This window comes from Plecotus auritus, assembly GCF_963455305.1.
Source record: "Plecotus auritus genome assembly, chromosome: 1".
Classification (NCBI taxonomy): domain Eukaryota; kingdom Metazoa; phylum Chordata; class Mammalia; order Chiroptera; family Vespertilionidae; genus Plecotus; species Plecotus auritus.
Window position 1 is genome coordinate 37,957,242 of NC_137770.1, and position 15,073 is coordinate 37,972,314.

At 40.9% G+C, this 15,073-nt stretch overlaps 1 protein-coding gene across 1 annotated transcript in view; it reads left to right on the forward strand.

Moving 5' to 3' along the window:
- The first annotated feature begins 1,356 nt into the window (after window positions 1–1,356).
- The window catches only part of DHRS7 (dehydrogenase/reductase 7), a 17,346-nt gene continuing 3,629 nt past the window's right edge, over window positions 1,357–15,073 (forward strand). Inside the window, 5 exon segments of the mRNA XM_080650944.1 lie at window positions 1,357–1,610; window positions 7,559–7,711; window positions 9,822–9,928; window positions 10,389–10,628; window positions 12,912–13,056. Of these exon segments, the coding sequence (XP_080507070.1) occupies window positions 1,478–1,610; window positions 7,559–7,711; window positions 9,822–9,928; window positions 10,389–10,628; window positions 12,912–13,056 (778 nt within the window). The 5' untranslated portion in view covers window positions 1,357–1,477.

Sequence of the window (15,073 nt, forward strand, 5' to 3'; positions counted from 1 at the left end):
GTGCTTTCTCCACTGAGCCAAATTAGCCAGGGTGCAAAGACACATTTTTGAGACTTAGACATTCAGAGCTCACATAGACTTCTTAATATCTAGGGCTGGACAGATTGGAGATCATATTCTTTTTGTGAGTTTTTCCCAGTCCTGAACCTGCTGTTCCATCTCCCACTGCCCTAATTGCAATGTGCAGCTCTGTTCCCCTTTCACCCTCCTAACCGCTGGAGTTTGTGGTAGGAATCCGGTTTCCCATCCATAGTATGGTCTGGCTTGGAACACTAAATCTAACTCAACCCTTACGTTTTACAAAAAGGGAAATAGGCTCAGAGGAAACAGAGTTTGTTCACTATAGTGAGACTCAGTGTGGTATTTTTAAGCATCTTATTTTAAAAGTCATTCTTCATAAGGAATATAAACCCCTATTGCAAAGGTGGCTAACCAGTGAGGGCAACTTAGCAATATTATTCCAAGTTGTAATTGGGGTAAACAATCAGTTGAGATAAAAGTTTCTCTGGCTCACAGCTTCCTCAAGGAATCCAAAACCATATAACAATGTCTGATTCATCACCATTTAAACATTCTTATCGCTCTCATGTGCGAGGGGAACTTTATGGGTGCAGAATATACAAGGTTGTAAACAAAGTCCCTGACTTTCAGGTTGAAGTCTAAGAAATTATAATTAAAACAATAAATAATAATGATACTTAATAGTAAGTCAGAACTGTGATTCTCTCCTTGAGAGAATTAATTACTGTGTATGAGCCACATCACGGGCACTTTTTCATTTAAGTCATCTTCCATATTCTTTGTGCGCACAGATAAGTACACGATTTAATCAGCTTTGCGCAGTTACAAACTTCAACTGCGTTTGGCTCAGCTTCCCAACCCAAGCTCCTAGCGCTAGTGCTCATGGCCAGTCATGGCCGAAGTTGCACTTTCTGGTCCAGCAGTGAGGCAAATGTCATTTGCAACGTGATTTCCAAATTTAAGTTGACACGGGACCCATTTAACTCAGAGACTGTGTTAATTCGATGGGGGTTGGGTCAATTTGATGGTTTGTTCGATTCATTTAGTTGAAGAAAAAGGAGGAGGTGGAAGTTGCGTCCTTAGGTCGAAATACTTGTAGTCGTCCTGTTGACACAACCAGAGCCCTGAAAACTGACCTCAAAACAACTGCTAAAGAATCGGTTTTGATATTATAAATCCAAGCCTTTTGTTCCTACCGCAACCCTTTATTGGACGCACACGCAGGCGGAACTTGCGCAGCAATGGCTGGGCCAGCTACTCCTGGCCCGACGTGCGGGTACACCCCACGCCCACGCGCGCAGCAGGAAGGGGGGTGCTCCCGGAGGTGGTGCGGGGCTGGGCGGAGCCCGGCGGCGCTACTCGAGGGCGGGGCGGGAGGCGGCCTCACGGATCCCAGAACTGCGGCGTCGCTGGGGCGCGGTCCGTCTTCTCCCGCGGAGCCGGGCGCGCGGCCGCGATGAGCTGGGACTTGTTGCTCTGGCTACTGGCGCTGTGCGTGCTGCTCGCGTTGGTGGTGCAGCTGCTGCGCTTCCTGCGGGCCGATGGCGACCTGACCCTGCTGTGGGCCGAGTGGCAGGGCCGACGTCCAGGTGAGGGCCCGCAGCCGCCCCTGGCCGTGGGAGGCCTGCCCCTTGCAGCCGAGATTGCGCTGCCTCCGCGTCTCTGTTGGGGGAGTGGAGCTTTCGCGTCGCCAGGCTGAGCCGTTTCCTGCGGCTGCGGGTGGGGGAGGAAGAGGCGCTTCTGCCCTTTGTTTTCTCTCCGGGTCGACTGGACTTTCTGGAATGGGCGGGCTCCCTCAGCACCCTAAGCTGTTAGCGGGCGCCCAGGGATATTTTGAGGAAATAGTGAGCGCATCCCCCTGCTCTATAAGAGAGGGATCCCCTTTGCGGACGGGAGCTGCGTATTTCTACGTGCTGAAGTTGTTTATCCACTACTTTTCACTCTCCTGGGGTTTTGAAATGGTAAAATTTGAGATTGTCAACGAAGAGAACACCTGGACGTCTATAAATTTAAGGAAAAAGTTTTTATTTGCGTCAAATTGAGGACATGCCCGAGGGAAGAACTCTGAGAAGCCTTAAAACTGTGCTTTAACTTGGAAGCGTGAGGGCTGCTTATATAGGTAGAGAAGGAGTAAGCGAGAAAGTACATCCATTTCAGAGATTAACATTTCACACCAGGTGGAAAAGATGTACAGATAAGGTTGGGTCGTCCCCCCTTGTCATTGGGGAATCTGAAAATAGAGTTTGGAAACACTTATTCTTCAAGGCAAACTTTTTTTCAGGATGCAGAAAGAACAGCACTGCTTTCTATCATTTATTTTTCATGTGATTATTCCTGTGGAATATGCCCAATAAGGAATTTGAAAGGCTCTATATTCTCCTTTGGTTACTGATTTTTAATGGGAGCAGTTAAAACATCCTTTCTCCACATAATCTGGAGTTCACCTACTTACTTACTGGAATAGTAAAGGTATAAAGCCGGAAAGAACTAAATTGGCATTTTGCCTGGAGAAAGGTCATTATTGGCATACTAAGGGGGCATGCATGTCCCACCTGTATCTGTGCCCTGCTTAACATTTATTAAATACATTCTAAAGGGCAGTGTGCTTGGCCCCTTACAGATGTGACCTTTATTTTTTACAAGGACTCGTACAAAGTGGGCTTTGCTAACTTTATCTTCCAGGTAGGGAAACTAATATTCAGGGAAATTTAATGACCTGCCCAAAGTTGGGCTTTGGATTCATAAGGGCTGGGGGAAGTGAGGTTTCCCTGGACCAAGTTTCCAGTAGGAAAAGATGCATCATTTAGGGAGGATTGCTTGAAGTGAGAACTACTATGCTTTTCAAATAGGGCCAGGAGAGAAGGGAAGCAGTATTGCTTCTGTGAGGGTGAAAATTGGTTCTTGGGGACCGAAAAAAATCTGAGAGGGTCCCTCCAAAGCTAAACCCTACCAGACAAAATCATATTCTGTAGTATTTCATTTCTCTCATTCTTTTTTATTGGGGTGGAGGGGAGTAAAACATATGCAACTGACATTATTGAGTTCATGCGGAATACACTACACATATGCAAGGGCAATGCTACAAAACTATGACAAATTGATGGCTGTGATTGGCAGACTCTCTCTTAATGGTTCGCTCCATCTTAGCAGATGGAATGCATGTGCCTACTGGCTGCTTTGTGGATGTTTGTGTTCGATCCTCAATGCTTTTGAATTAACTTGGATTTGAGAAGTACACAAAAATAGTTTATATTTTGTTATTTAATTCTACAAAAAAATATTCAACCGCTCATTATGTCAAGCATTGAAAAGGAGAAATGTTGACAATATCTAGCAGCCAGTTAAATTAAAAGTTATTTTCACATATCAAGCAAACATTAAGTTAATGTTACTAAACATAAATTTTAAGAAATTTAATTTTTTTCAATGTTTTTTTTTTTTGCTGGAAAAATAACAATTTTGGAGGATTTTAATTACATTGCTCTTATGTAGTTATATAATTTGCATATGTAGTTTGATACATTATCATTTATTTAAGTAAACACATTACATTAAAAGTTATCCAGCAAATACAGATGTAAAAGTTAAATGTTAATTTTTAACTTTTAATTTTTAAATTTAGCTATTCTTACTAAAGAGTAACTTTGATAGAAGTCTGTATGTACGTAAACAGATATGTAGTATATCAGTGGAATTCAAATTCTATGGGGGAGTTATTAGGAAAAAATGACTTACAGGACTCCTGGGGGTAGGGGTGATACTGAAAAAAGTTAAAGGAATAATGGGGTAGACTTAGGTCCAAAACAGCTCAGACTGGGAAGACCAAAGTGAAAAAAAATTATCCTCCTTATCTTCTCTGAAGAGTTAGTTTTTGTTACTTGAAAAATAAACAATGTACTCGCATAATAGAAAGTTAAAAATACAAAAGGTTATATAGTGAAAACTAAAGCTCTTGCTTTCCCAGCCTCCTCCCCCAGCTAGACAGTATGCCTCCCTGGAGGCAACCACCATTTCCTACCTGTTATGTATCCTTCTAGAGAAATTCTCTGCATTTCCAAGCATATATCTCTCATGATGACATTTAAGGGTGACTAATTTTAGATTCTGCACCTTAGTCCAGAGAAAAATCTATGGCACAAGTCCAGAGTAGAGAAAGTCTCAGCAGCAGCAGCACATGTGGGGAAAACTCAGGTTTTAGTTGACCGTAACCTAAATATGAGTCAACTGTGAACTGAATGCCAGAAAAATTAGGCAAGCCCAGGAGTTATTTAGTGTCTTGAAGCAACAAACTGCAAACAACAACAGATGTCTTCTATAATCCGTGTCAGCCTCTGTGCTGGGCACTGGGGATCCAGCGATGACTGCTCCAACCACTGTCCAGGCCCTCTCACAGCCTGTCTTCTGGGGAACAACCGAAGCAATTTCGTCATCTTACCCTGCTCTGAATTGTACAGACCCCCGGGGGAATCCTGTGTCCTGCTCTGGTCAGCTCCTTTCAGTAGAGCGGGACATTGACCAACTAGAGCTTGTGCCGAAGGGTGTGAGCGGAAGAGTGAGGTAACCTGATGCCATGTCATCTGAGGGAAGGTAGCAGAAATTGGAGGTGTTTATGTATTATGTAGCCTTAGAGAAGCAAGAGAGGAGAGGACTTAGGGAGGACATAACAGCTGACTTCAAAGAAATGAGGGATTGTCATGTGCAAGACAGGCTTGAGTTATTCTTTCCAGTGCCCCAAGGCATCAGGTGCTGGCGGAGAGAAGTTAAAGGTATATCATCACATCACTATTAGAATCCTTGAACTCCTTGAAATGATTAGACTGGTCCGAAAAAGGAGCAAGTGACTGGGAGGTAACTAGCTTCCTCATCCTGTGAGGGAATGAAGTTGAGACTAGCCACCTGAAGAGAGAATTCTCAAACTGGGTTTGGGGCTGAACTATAAGTTTCCTTCCAACTTCGAGAATCTGCTTTCAGAGGCTTTTTAGGGAGACCGCTGTGTATGCCAGATTCTGTGGAATTGGCAAATAAAAGTTAGTGCTAAAAAAAAGATTTTCTTCGCCAGGAAGGTTCCAGAATTTGCAGGTGGACTAAAGTAAACGTGAGCCTGGGATTTTTCATCATTGGATTTCAGTAATATTTGAATATTGGGGTAAAATAAAATCTTCGTTAGTCCTATGCTAATTAGTAAATAGTTATTATAAACAAACTATGTTTACCCTAGAGTCTGAGAATTGCAGGACGTTGGAACCATCAGTAGTCGATGAATGGATAAATAACTATCTGAATATACATTTTTATATTCCTGAGAAAGTCCTTTAGGACGTGGCTCTGTTGTGCCTTTCCATGAAAGCATATTATATGATGGGAAAGCATTGTAGACAAGACATGGTATTTGGGATGTTTCCATCCTCAGTTCAGATATTTACACGAAACCTCTTTCCTGAGGACAAGTTGCTTTTTCTGGAATGGCTGAAAAACAGTTGGGTTTTAAAACATTGGTTATATTAAAATGTGGGCACCATAGTCTAGTGGACTTCGGAGATAGATGTATGTGGGCTCATATCCCAGCTCTGCTAGGGCTCTTGGGTGATTGTTCTACAGTTACTTATATTACAGTGTGCCAGGCACTGAGGACATAGCAAGGAACAAGGCAGATAGGGTCTCAGCCTTAAGGGAGTTTGTAGTCCAATGCGGTAAATTAATTTCTGTAAACCTTAGTTTCCTTTTTTATAAAATTGAGATAATTCTTACTTCATAAGGTGGTTCTGAGGATTTTAATAAGGTAATGCAAACACACAGGAAATAATGAACAAAATGGTAAGCGGTTACAGTTAGTAATCCCATTGCCGCTGGCTGGAGAAATTGGAACACACAAGTTACTTATGTTTTGGTTTTAAAACATCTATTTTTAAAAGACTTTTAGCAATGATCACAATGGGCATTTGATTAAGCATTGAGTATGAGTCACACACTGCTCTGAGAACTCTACAGGTTTTAACTCATTCCTCTCAACAGTTCTATGGAGGAGTTCTTATTATTAATCCCATTTTCCAGTTGTAGAAAATGAAGGCTCTGAGTTCTCACATAGGAGCGTTTCACTGCTGTGTGTGGTGGAGCTGGGATGTGAACCCTGGCAGTTTCAGGAGCTCAGACTGTCAGCCTAATAGGCTAGAGAATTGCTTGATGAAAATAGTAAACTAGTTTCCTGATTTTTAATGTTTCTAATAGAAAACCAGAAATGCACATGTTAAGTGATTACTGGTTTACTATTTTTTAAATAAATAACACGTTTTGATTAATAAGGCACACAGGAATGTTGCATCACAGTGACTCTACACTTTCAGATAGACAGACGCTATCATCTCCTGCATTGCAAACAAGTTTTTTCATTGGACAAAAGGAGAACAAATCACTCGTCATTGCTTTATTACTATAATATTTTTATGGTCTTTAATGAGAACATGATTGGGCAAGCAGAGTACAGCATTTCATCTCGCTGTCATGCATTTCATAGTGGGTAAACCACCAGATTCTCCTAAGATGAAAGCGCAGGCATTTGAGGGAACATTTTTACAACACCACCTTTACTTGATAGGCATCAAATATGATTGACAGATGGGGAACATCTGACTTTCAAAGTCCAGGGTGGTCTGGCCATACCATAGAGTAGGACTTAGCATATTCAGATTCATTATCAATACCTCCATTGCAAGAAATTAGAATGATAGAATTGAAAACTGGATAGGACCTTTAGTAGTCATCTTACTGAATCCCTCATTTTGTGGAGAAGGAAAGTGAGAAACTGAGTGTAGGCAGACTTTCTATTTACTTAGCCTTACTTTTTCTCCATCAAATATATAGATAAGTAGAGACTTGAAGTCAGACCATGGAGTTATAAGGCTTACCTTGAAGTAAAGTCTGAAAAACTCACCCAAGAATCTGAATACACAAAATAAAGAATTGATAACTGTTACCAATATGGTTTATATTCATACCTTTTTTTTTTAATTGGGTAGGAGTTGTTTTCTTAGGATATTTAAGAAAAAATTTTAAAAAATCACTTTATTGAGGTATGGTAATCATATAAAAGTGCACACAGCCCAGTCGGTGTGTGTCAGTGGTTGAGCCTTGACCCATGAACCAGGAGGTTATGGTTCAATTCCCAGTCAGGGCACAAGCCCAGGTTGTGGGCTCGATTCCAGTAGAGGGCGTGCAGGAGGCAGTCGATCCATCATTCTCTCTCAGCATTGATGTTTCTATCTCTCCCTCTCCCTGAAATCAATAAAAACATATTTTTTAAAAAATGCACATAGTTAATACAAACAGCCTGAGTTTGGGGATAAGTATACATCTGTGAGACTATCACCATAATATCAAGGCCATAAACAAAATATTTAAATTTTTAAGTTCCACATATTATATCTTCATAATTAGAGGTATTGTTTAAAATCCTTTTTTTTGGGGGGGGGGGATAATCCTTGGATATGGGTGTAATCCATAGCTTGTTTTCTCCCCTCAATCCTTACTCCTTTCTCAATAGAATGGGAGCTGACTGACATGGTGGTGTGGGTGACTGGAGCATCAAGTGGTATTGGTGAGGAGCTGGCTTACCAGCTGTCGAAACTAGGAGTTTCTCTGGTGCTGTCTGCCAGAAGAGAGCATGAGCTGGAAAGGGTGAAAAGAAGATGCCTTGGTAAGTAAATCTGAAACAGCAATAAATCAGAATCCAAACTCAAATATAGTTCGGGGAATTTCAGCAGCAAGACTGGGATTTTCCTGGGCAGTATACTCTGGTTCCAAATGCTCCAAGTGTTTTAACCCAAATCCTCTTCCTTCTGGCATCTCTTAATTAGCTGCCCTGGCCTCTTTCTTCCCTTTTTCTGCTGTCTTTCTACCTTTTTTTATACTGCCTCTTGGCATTAGGGAGTGACCACCAATTCTCTCAAATGTTGATGGATTTTTAGAAATCACATAAATGTCTTACATTTTTCACATTGGTTCTTATGTATGACACACATGTATGTAATCACAGAAATTTAATTAGAAAGGATCCTGACACATCCTGCTAAAATGTCAGATACTGAAGTCATAGGATAGTATAACATTTTTGTTATAAAGGATGAAGTTTAAAAAATGCAACTTGAGACAGTATTTTTCATATTGCTATATAGGGCAACAATATTTGTTTTTGTTTGTGTTTTAGTGTAATGTTCACATTGAAGGCAGCCTTAAGTAATAAAATTGTTATTTCTCATGGATACTTCGTATCTAAACTGAGATAATTTTGAATTTTCCAGCCGACCATTTTTTTGGTCATCTGCCTATCATTCTGTAGACACCTTTCTTTCACTTTGCTGATGGAACTGACCACCCAGAAATGAGTCAGTTGCGAGAGCTACTAGAGAGCTACTACGGCCCTTTCAGGATACTGCTTTCCAAGGCCTCTTGTGTTTCTGCCCTGGGCCATTTCTTTCTTTGCTTTTGTTGTTGTTGTTTGATTTGTTTGTTAATCCTCACCTGAGGGTATTTTTTCTATTGATTTTTAGAGCAAGTGAAAGGGAGGGAGAGAAGGGGAAGAGAAAGAGGTGGGGAGAGGAACATGATGTGAGAGGCACACATTGATTGGTTGCTTCCCCCCTGTCTGGAGCTGGGGAGTGAACCTGCAACCCAGGTAAATGCCCTTGACCAGGAATTGAACCTATGACCCTTTGGTGTGCAGCCAATGCTCTAACCACTGGGAAACACCTGCCAGGGCTGGGTCATTTCTTATGGTAATTGCTCTTCCACTGTTGAGACCTGCAATTCCTGTACTGACAGAGATGAATCATATCAGCATTTCTTAGTTGGAATGAAGCTGATTGTTTTCCTTTTATCTGTCAGACAACTGGTGCAAACTTTTCTCTTTCTTTTAAAATAGTTAATGTTTCACAATTTACTCCTTTGCTTTATATATCTCTCTACTTGCTTGCTTTTTCTTATTGTTATTACTTATTGTATTCCAAGATTAGAATTCACAAGAAAAATATACTTTTTTAATGAACAGAAATAGAAAGGGCTATACAGTCCAACATGTTTCCTGCTTGGGAATTCCAGGATTATGTATTTTTCCTTGTTTGTCTCCTGGGATCCTTAGCCTCTGGAGGGAAGCTTTTATGTGTCATGTCACTGAAGGGCTCTGAGCTTCTTACTGATCTTAAGCATTAACTTTGTTTTTCAATGTGTGTGAAAGAGCAACTAACTTTGTGAACCTATCATAAAACCACAGTGCCTCTGTACTTTAAAGAAATTGCTTCCAAAATGTTTCTAAAATATGTTTTTATTGATTTCAGAAAGGAAGAGAGAGGGAGAGATAGAAATATCAATGATGAGAGAGAATCACTGATTGGCTGCCTCCTGCACACCCAGGCATGGGCCTGACCTGGAATTGAACCATCACCTCCTGGTTCATTAGGTTGACACTCAACCGCTGAGCCACATGGACTGGGCCCTCCAATTTTTTTTTTTTTTTTTTGCATGTAATACTGTCCTGACTTCTTCTAGAGTCTGTTCCAACATTAGACTGTTTATATACAAGTTGAGGAGAGCTATTCTATTTCCTGTGTACCCAGCCAGCTTTTACCCGATAAGATGTTGCCACATTACCACCAGTCCTCTTCTTGATCACTGAGAAACTCTTCTGCAGAGCCACTCAGAAATGAGTTTGTTGCCAAGTCTGCTTATAGGATGGGTGTTAATGCAAGTAGCAAAGAGCTTGATTGAACTATTGCATGACCTCCACACTAATTTTTAGTGTCTTTATTTAGAGAATGGCAACTTAAAAGGAAAAGATATACTTGTTTTGCCCTTTGACCTGGCTGACATAAGTTCACATGAAGTGGCTACCAAAGCAGTTCTGCAGGAGTTTGGTAAAGTAAGTAGCATTTTGAATTGACATGTTTTGCTTTGAAGTAGCTGCAAAGAGGTTCCCATTTGTGGTGCTTCATTAAAAGGGCTTTAGGCAAATGGGTCCATGCAGTGAGATCAAGGCCCATGAGTTGGGCCTTTTAATCTCTGAGTCGTTGGCTTTGTGAAATTAGTACTTTTCATACCTTAACAAGTACTAACTCCTCCATGTAGAACAAAAGCAGCTAAAAATACGATGCCTTTTATTTTTATGACACTACTTTCCATAAAGAGTCACCTAAAATAGAAATTTAATTCCACGGGTGAATTCTAATTTTTATTTTATATTTTTATTACTGACTCTGGAAATATACCAGTCTGTTCCAGTGATTCTTCAAGTTATCAATATAAGTAACCATCCCTAGGGATTCCATCAGTCCATCTACAGGTCATCACCATAGTGCCTGTTTTCTAATTTTACTGTCTAGATCGACATTCTGGTCAACAATGGTGGAAGATCCCAGCGTTCTCTGTGTGTGGAATCCAGCATGGATGTCTACAAGGAGTTGATAGAGCTTAATTACTTAGGAACGGTGTCCTTGACAAAGTGTGTGCTGCCTCACATGATTGAGAGGAAGCAAGGAAAGATTGTAACAGTGAATAGCTTCATGGGTATCTTGGCTGCACCCCTTTCTAGTGGATATTGTGCAAGCAAACATGCTCTTCGGGTAAGTCTGCTCAAACAAACTTGGATAGAACTGACCTAAATGTACATGGGGGATATAACATGGCCATCACTGTAAGAGGTCATTGGAACTGGGCAGTTATGTGGAGAGACAGAGAGAAACCCAAGGAGACCTTTGATAGATGACATCCCCCGAAGATGCTAAAAAAGACTTGAGCCTCACATGCCTCTTTGTAATTCAGTAAACATGTATTGAGGACCTACATTGTGTCATACACTGCCAACAGATCCTGGGGATATAAAGATGAGATAGGGTCCCTGCCCTCAAGAAGTATAGTCTAGTCAACATGTCACCCTTCCCCTTCTCCTCATTTCTACCATATCTTCTTGGAAAATTTGGGGTCTACCCCTCACTTTACATACTTCAGAATGTAGTTTTCCTCCCCATTTCTGTGACTTTTTTTTCCATTTCCCTTTTAGGTGGGGTTTATCTTACTTGGTCTAAATGTATATATAAGCATGTCAGAAATAGGAACTACCCACTAGATGTTTAGCCTTGACCTTCATATACCTTGCTGGGATTAGCTTTGACTCAGTTTACCCTGGGTGCATTGGGAGAAGAAAATCTAGTTAAGGCAGAGGCTAGGAGAAAAGCTTGGTTTGGTTTGCTTAACTTATGAGATGTGAATATTAGAAACGTATGAATTTTTAATGTTGGCTAAGAGTGGATATGAAGAAATGTTATTAAACTGCAACATGGAACAAATTAGATCATAAGGCTAAGAGGAGAAGAATGATTAAAGGAGACACACAATTTATAATTAATGCTATTGAAGGTCAGTTTACATAGAATGTTTCACTGTTGGAATAATGAGATGAATAGCTGACTGATCATCAGCTTCATGAAAATTTGAAACTTTAGTCCCTTAGGACGTCCTTTCTGTTGTGAAAAGTAGGCCGTTGAAGAGAGTGATGAAATGGAATGCTACACTGATGATTTCCTCATATCTGGCACTATAAGGTATCAGTCACTTCCTGCAGAGCAGTTGGGCAAGTCTCGGGCTGGTAGATGAGGGAAAGCAGCTACACCATCTGTTTGGCACCAAGTACCTCATACGACATGCAGGATGTTTTCAGTCAGACACTATGAGATGTCTGGCCTGCCCTCCAAGATTCACTGTTTTGTTACTGGATTGATGCTCTGACACAATGTGGCAGATTGAGACTAGTTGCTTATACCAGTAGCTGAACTCTGAAACCAGAAGGCTCTTTGAAGAGCACGTTTCCTTCCCCGATGCCCAGCAAGCTGTAGCATGAACTTGTTTATCAATGAAAAGTTCACATGCTATACTAGATGTGATTTCAAACAAAGAGAGGTGTTGATGTTTGATGTGTTGGCTCTCAGTGGTGTCTGTCCTCTCTCCTCTTTGCTAAAGCAGGGCGGAAAGCTAAGGGTTTGGGAGTTGGTTCACTTAGCTTTTTTTCCTGCCCCAGTGAGTTAGGCACTGTATGTGTCTCTGACAGCTTGAATCATCACAGGCCCTATTTGTTAGAGGTCAGCTTTAAGGGCTGGTAAAACTATTTAATGTTGTTGGATCATAGATAAATGTACCCTGGGTTAGCTGTTTAGGCTTTTCAGTAGTTAACTCAGCTTCTAGTCTTGGACCATTTCCTAAATTAGGAAAAGAGACTAGGGAAAGATGTTTACTCCCTGTTTGGGTTATAAATGGCCAGTATCTTTAAGTCTAGAAGGTCTTTACCGCCCAGAAAAGATGGGTGTTGGCTGAAACTAATTGTCTGTTAAACCAGTAATAAATAGAAAAAGTTGAATTTTTCCTTGAGAGTGTGTTAAGTACTAAACCCTCTCACTTGCTCTTGCCCCAATATGGGCACCTGAAACCACCTTGAGGGATAAAAAGAAACCAAATCTGAGTGATTTTCAGTGGGAAACATGCACCCCTTTTGGAGTGGGGACATGGGGACTGGTCTAAGGACGGTGTACCAGAATCTCCAGGGGGCAGTTTTTCACCTATCCAGTGCTTGCCTACCCTAAAAATCACTGATGGCATGACCCACCACTTCCAAACAGGTGAGCCATTCATACCCGGAAAGAGCTGAGAATGCTATTCTTGATTGCCTCCAGTCTTAAGGTTAAAAATGGCTAATAAGATTGCACAATTACATTTCCTGTGCTTTATTCAGGCATTTCAGAACATATTTTATAATGTGCTGCTATTGTCCTTCATAGTCAAAGACAAGTAAGTTCATGCTAATAGTAAACATGAGATGTGTCTGTATTTATTTTATTTGCTTTATTTTATATTAGGGTTTTTTTAATGGCCTCCGAACCGAACTTGCCACGTACCCAGGGATAGTAGTTTCTAACATTTTCCCAGGACCAGTGCAATCAAATATTGTGAAGAACGCCCTAACTAATGATGCCACACAGGTAAACATTTCCAATTGGGGGTGTAATTTGAATGGTTTAATAATCATATGTAGGTTTTGTATCACTGTGCCTCAGGGTTTTCATGTTAGGGCTGCTTATGACTTATTTACAAACCTTAACTCATAGCATTAAGAAAATTGTTAAGGTTAGCTGATAGTGTTTTAACAGCCAGTTTTAATAAAGGCTAAAGAAATTGCTGAGATATTATGGTAAGTGATCCACTATTATGTGATTTTAAAAACCCAGTTTCTATAAATTCATAAATTATAGCAACTCTGAGAGGTTCTGTGTGGCTGAATTTCAGTATATTAAACTGGGCTTTTAAAGAGGAATCCCAGTGAAGGAGCTTAGAAAAACACTTGTGGCATTTTGATAATTTTATTTTAGCCTCACCCAGGTCTGTGTTTTCCTCAGCTCAGATTACACATCACAAAGTGATTTATCAAATGAATAGCACATGTCTCATGAAGAATCCAGTACCACTCAATAATACCAAGATCCCTCTAAAGACCATGAAATTTTGCCCTAACCGGTTTGTCTCAGTGAATGGAGAGTCAGCCTGCGGACTCAGGGGTCCGAGTTTTGATTCCGGTCAAGGGCATGTACCTTGGTTGTGGGCACATTCCCAGTGGGAGTGTGCAGGAGGCAGCTGATGGATGTTTCTCTCTCATTGATGTTTCTGACTCTCTATCCCTCTCCCATCCTCTCTATAAAAAATCAATAAAAATACATTAAAAAATAAAGACCATGAAATTTTTCTTCTTAAGATCTATTTCTACTGAGACATAAGTCTGTATATGCTTCTATGTAAATGTTAACAGATATAATTTATATTTTCACATTTTTTGTGGAGGCTTTAAGGTAAAATAGAATAATCACCCAATTATAGGAATCAAGGGACTTGGAATGTAGACCTGGTTATTATAATGATCTATGTGAGCACAGATGAGCTGCTACCTTTCTTTTTTTTTTTTTTAAATATATTTTATTGATTTTTTAGAGAGGAAGAGAGAGGGATAGAAAGTTAGAAACATTGATGAGAGAGAGACATCGACCAGCTGCCTCCTGCACGCCCCCTACTGGGGATTTGCCCGCAACCCAGGCACATGCCCTTGACCAGAACCGAACCTGGAACCCTTCAGTCCGCAGGCCGACACTCCATCCACCGAGCCAAACCGGCCAGGGCTGAGCTGCTACCTTTCTGGGCTTCAGTTTATCATCATAATAAAAGGCTAATATACAAATAGTTGTCACGCCATCACGCCGTGACGCCGTCACAGCAGGGACCTGAGGCTGTGTGGTGCCGGGCCAGGGCAGGGACCTGAGGCCATGCCCCCTGCCCCAGTGCTGGGGCCGGGGGACCTGGGGCCGCGCCCTCTGCCCCGGCGCTGGGACATGAGGCTTCGTCCCCCACCCAGTGGGGCTTGATGGGTGGGGACGGCCGGATCTTGGTGTCGCCCAATGGGGGTGGGGCCTGCCGGACACTCCTATTATAGAGAAAGGGCAAATAGCAATATTAAAATATTTCCTCTAATTAATTCCCTTTTAATGTGCATGAATTTTGTGCACCGGGCCACTAGTTTATTTATAGAATGGTAGTGGGTTAACTAGATTAGCAGTGCCAGATTTGTTCACTACCAAGAAACCACTTTTATCTTTTTGCTGTTTTACACCCATGGACTCTATGTTTTATAGACTTCAATTTGTTAAATGTATGTGTTAATTTGCTTAAAGATTTTTATTACTAAAGTGATATATAATTATCATTAATTACATTAAGATGATACAATTGTAATTAAAAGCAAAGAACCTTCATCTTTTAGTTAGCCTGTACAATCTTATCTGGCAAGTGTATGTTTCCTGTTAGGCTTTTGGAAATATTATAGACACCTATTAGTATCCACTGGGGTCCAAAGAGGCATGAGGTCACATTAAAAAGTCAACTAGATGACTTCTGGGTCCTTTCTAGCTTAAAAGTTCTGTGAAATACCTTGGTTAATACTCACCATTCACTTAATTTTTGAAATATTTCTTAGGCT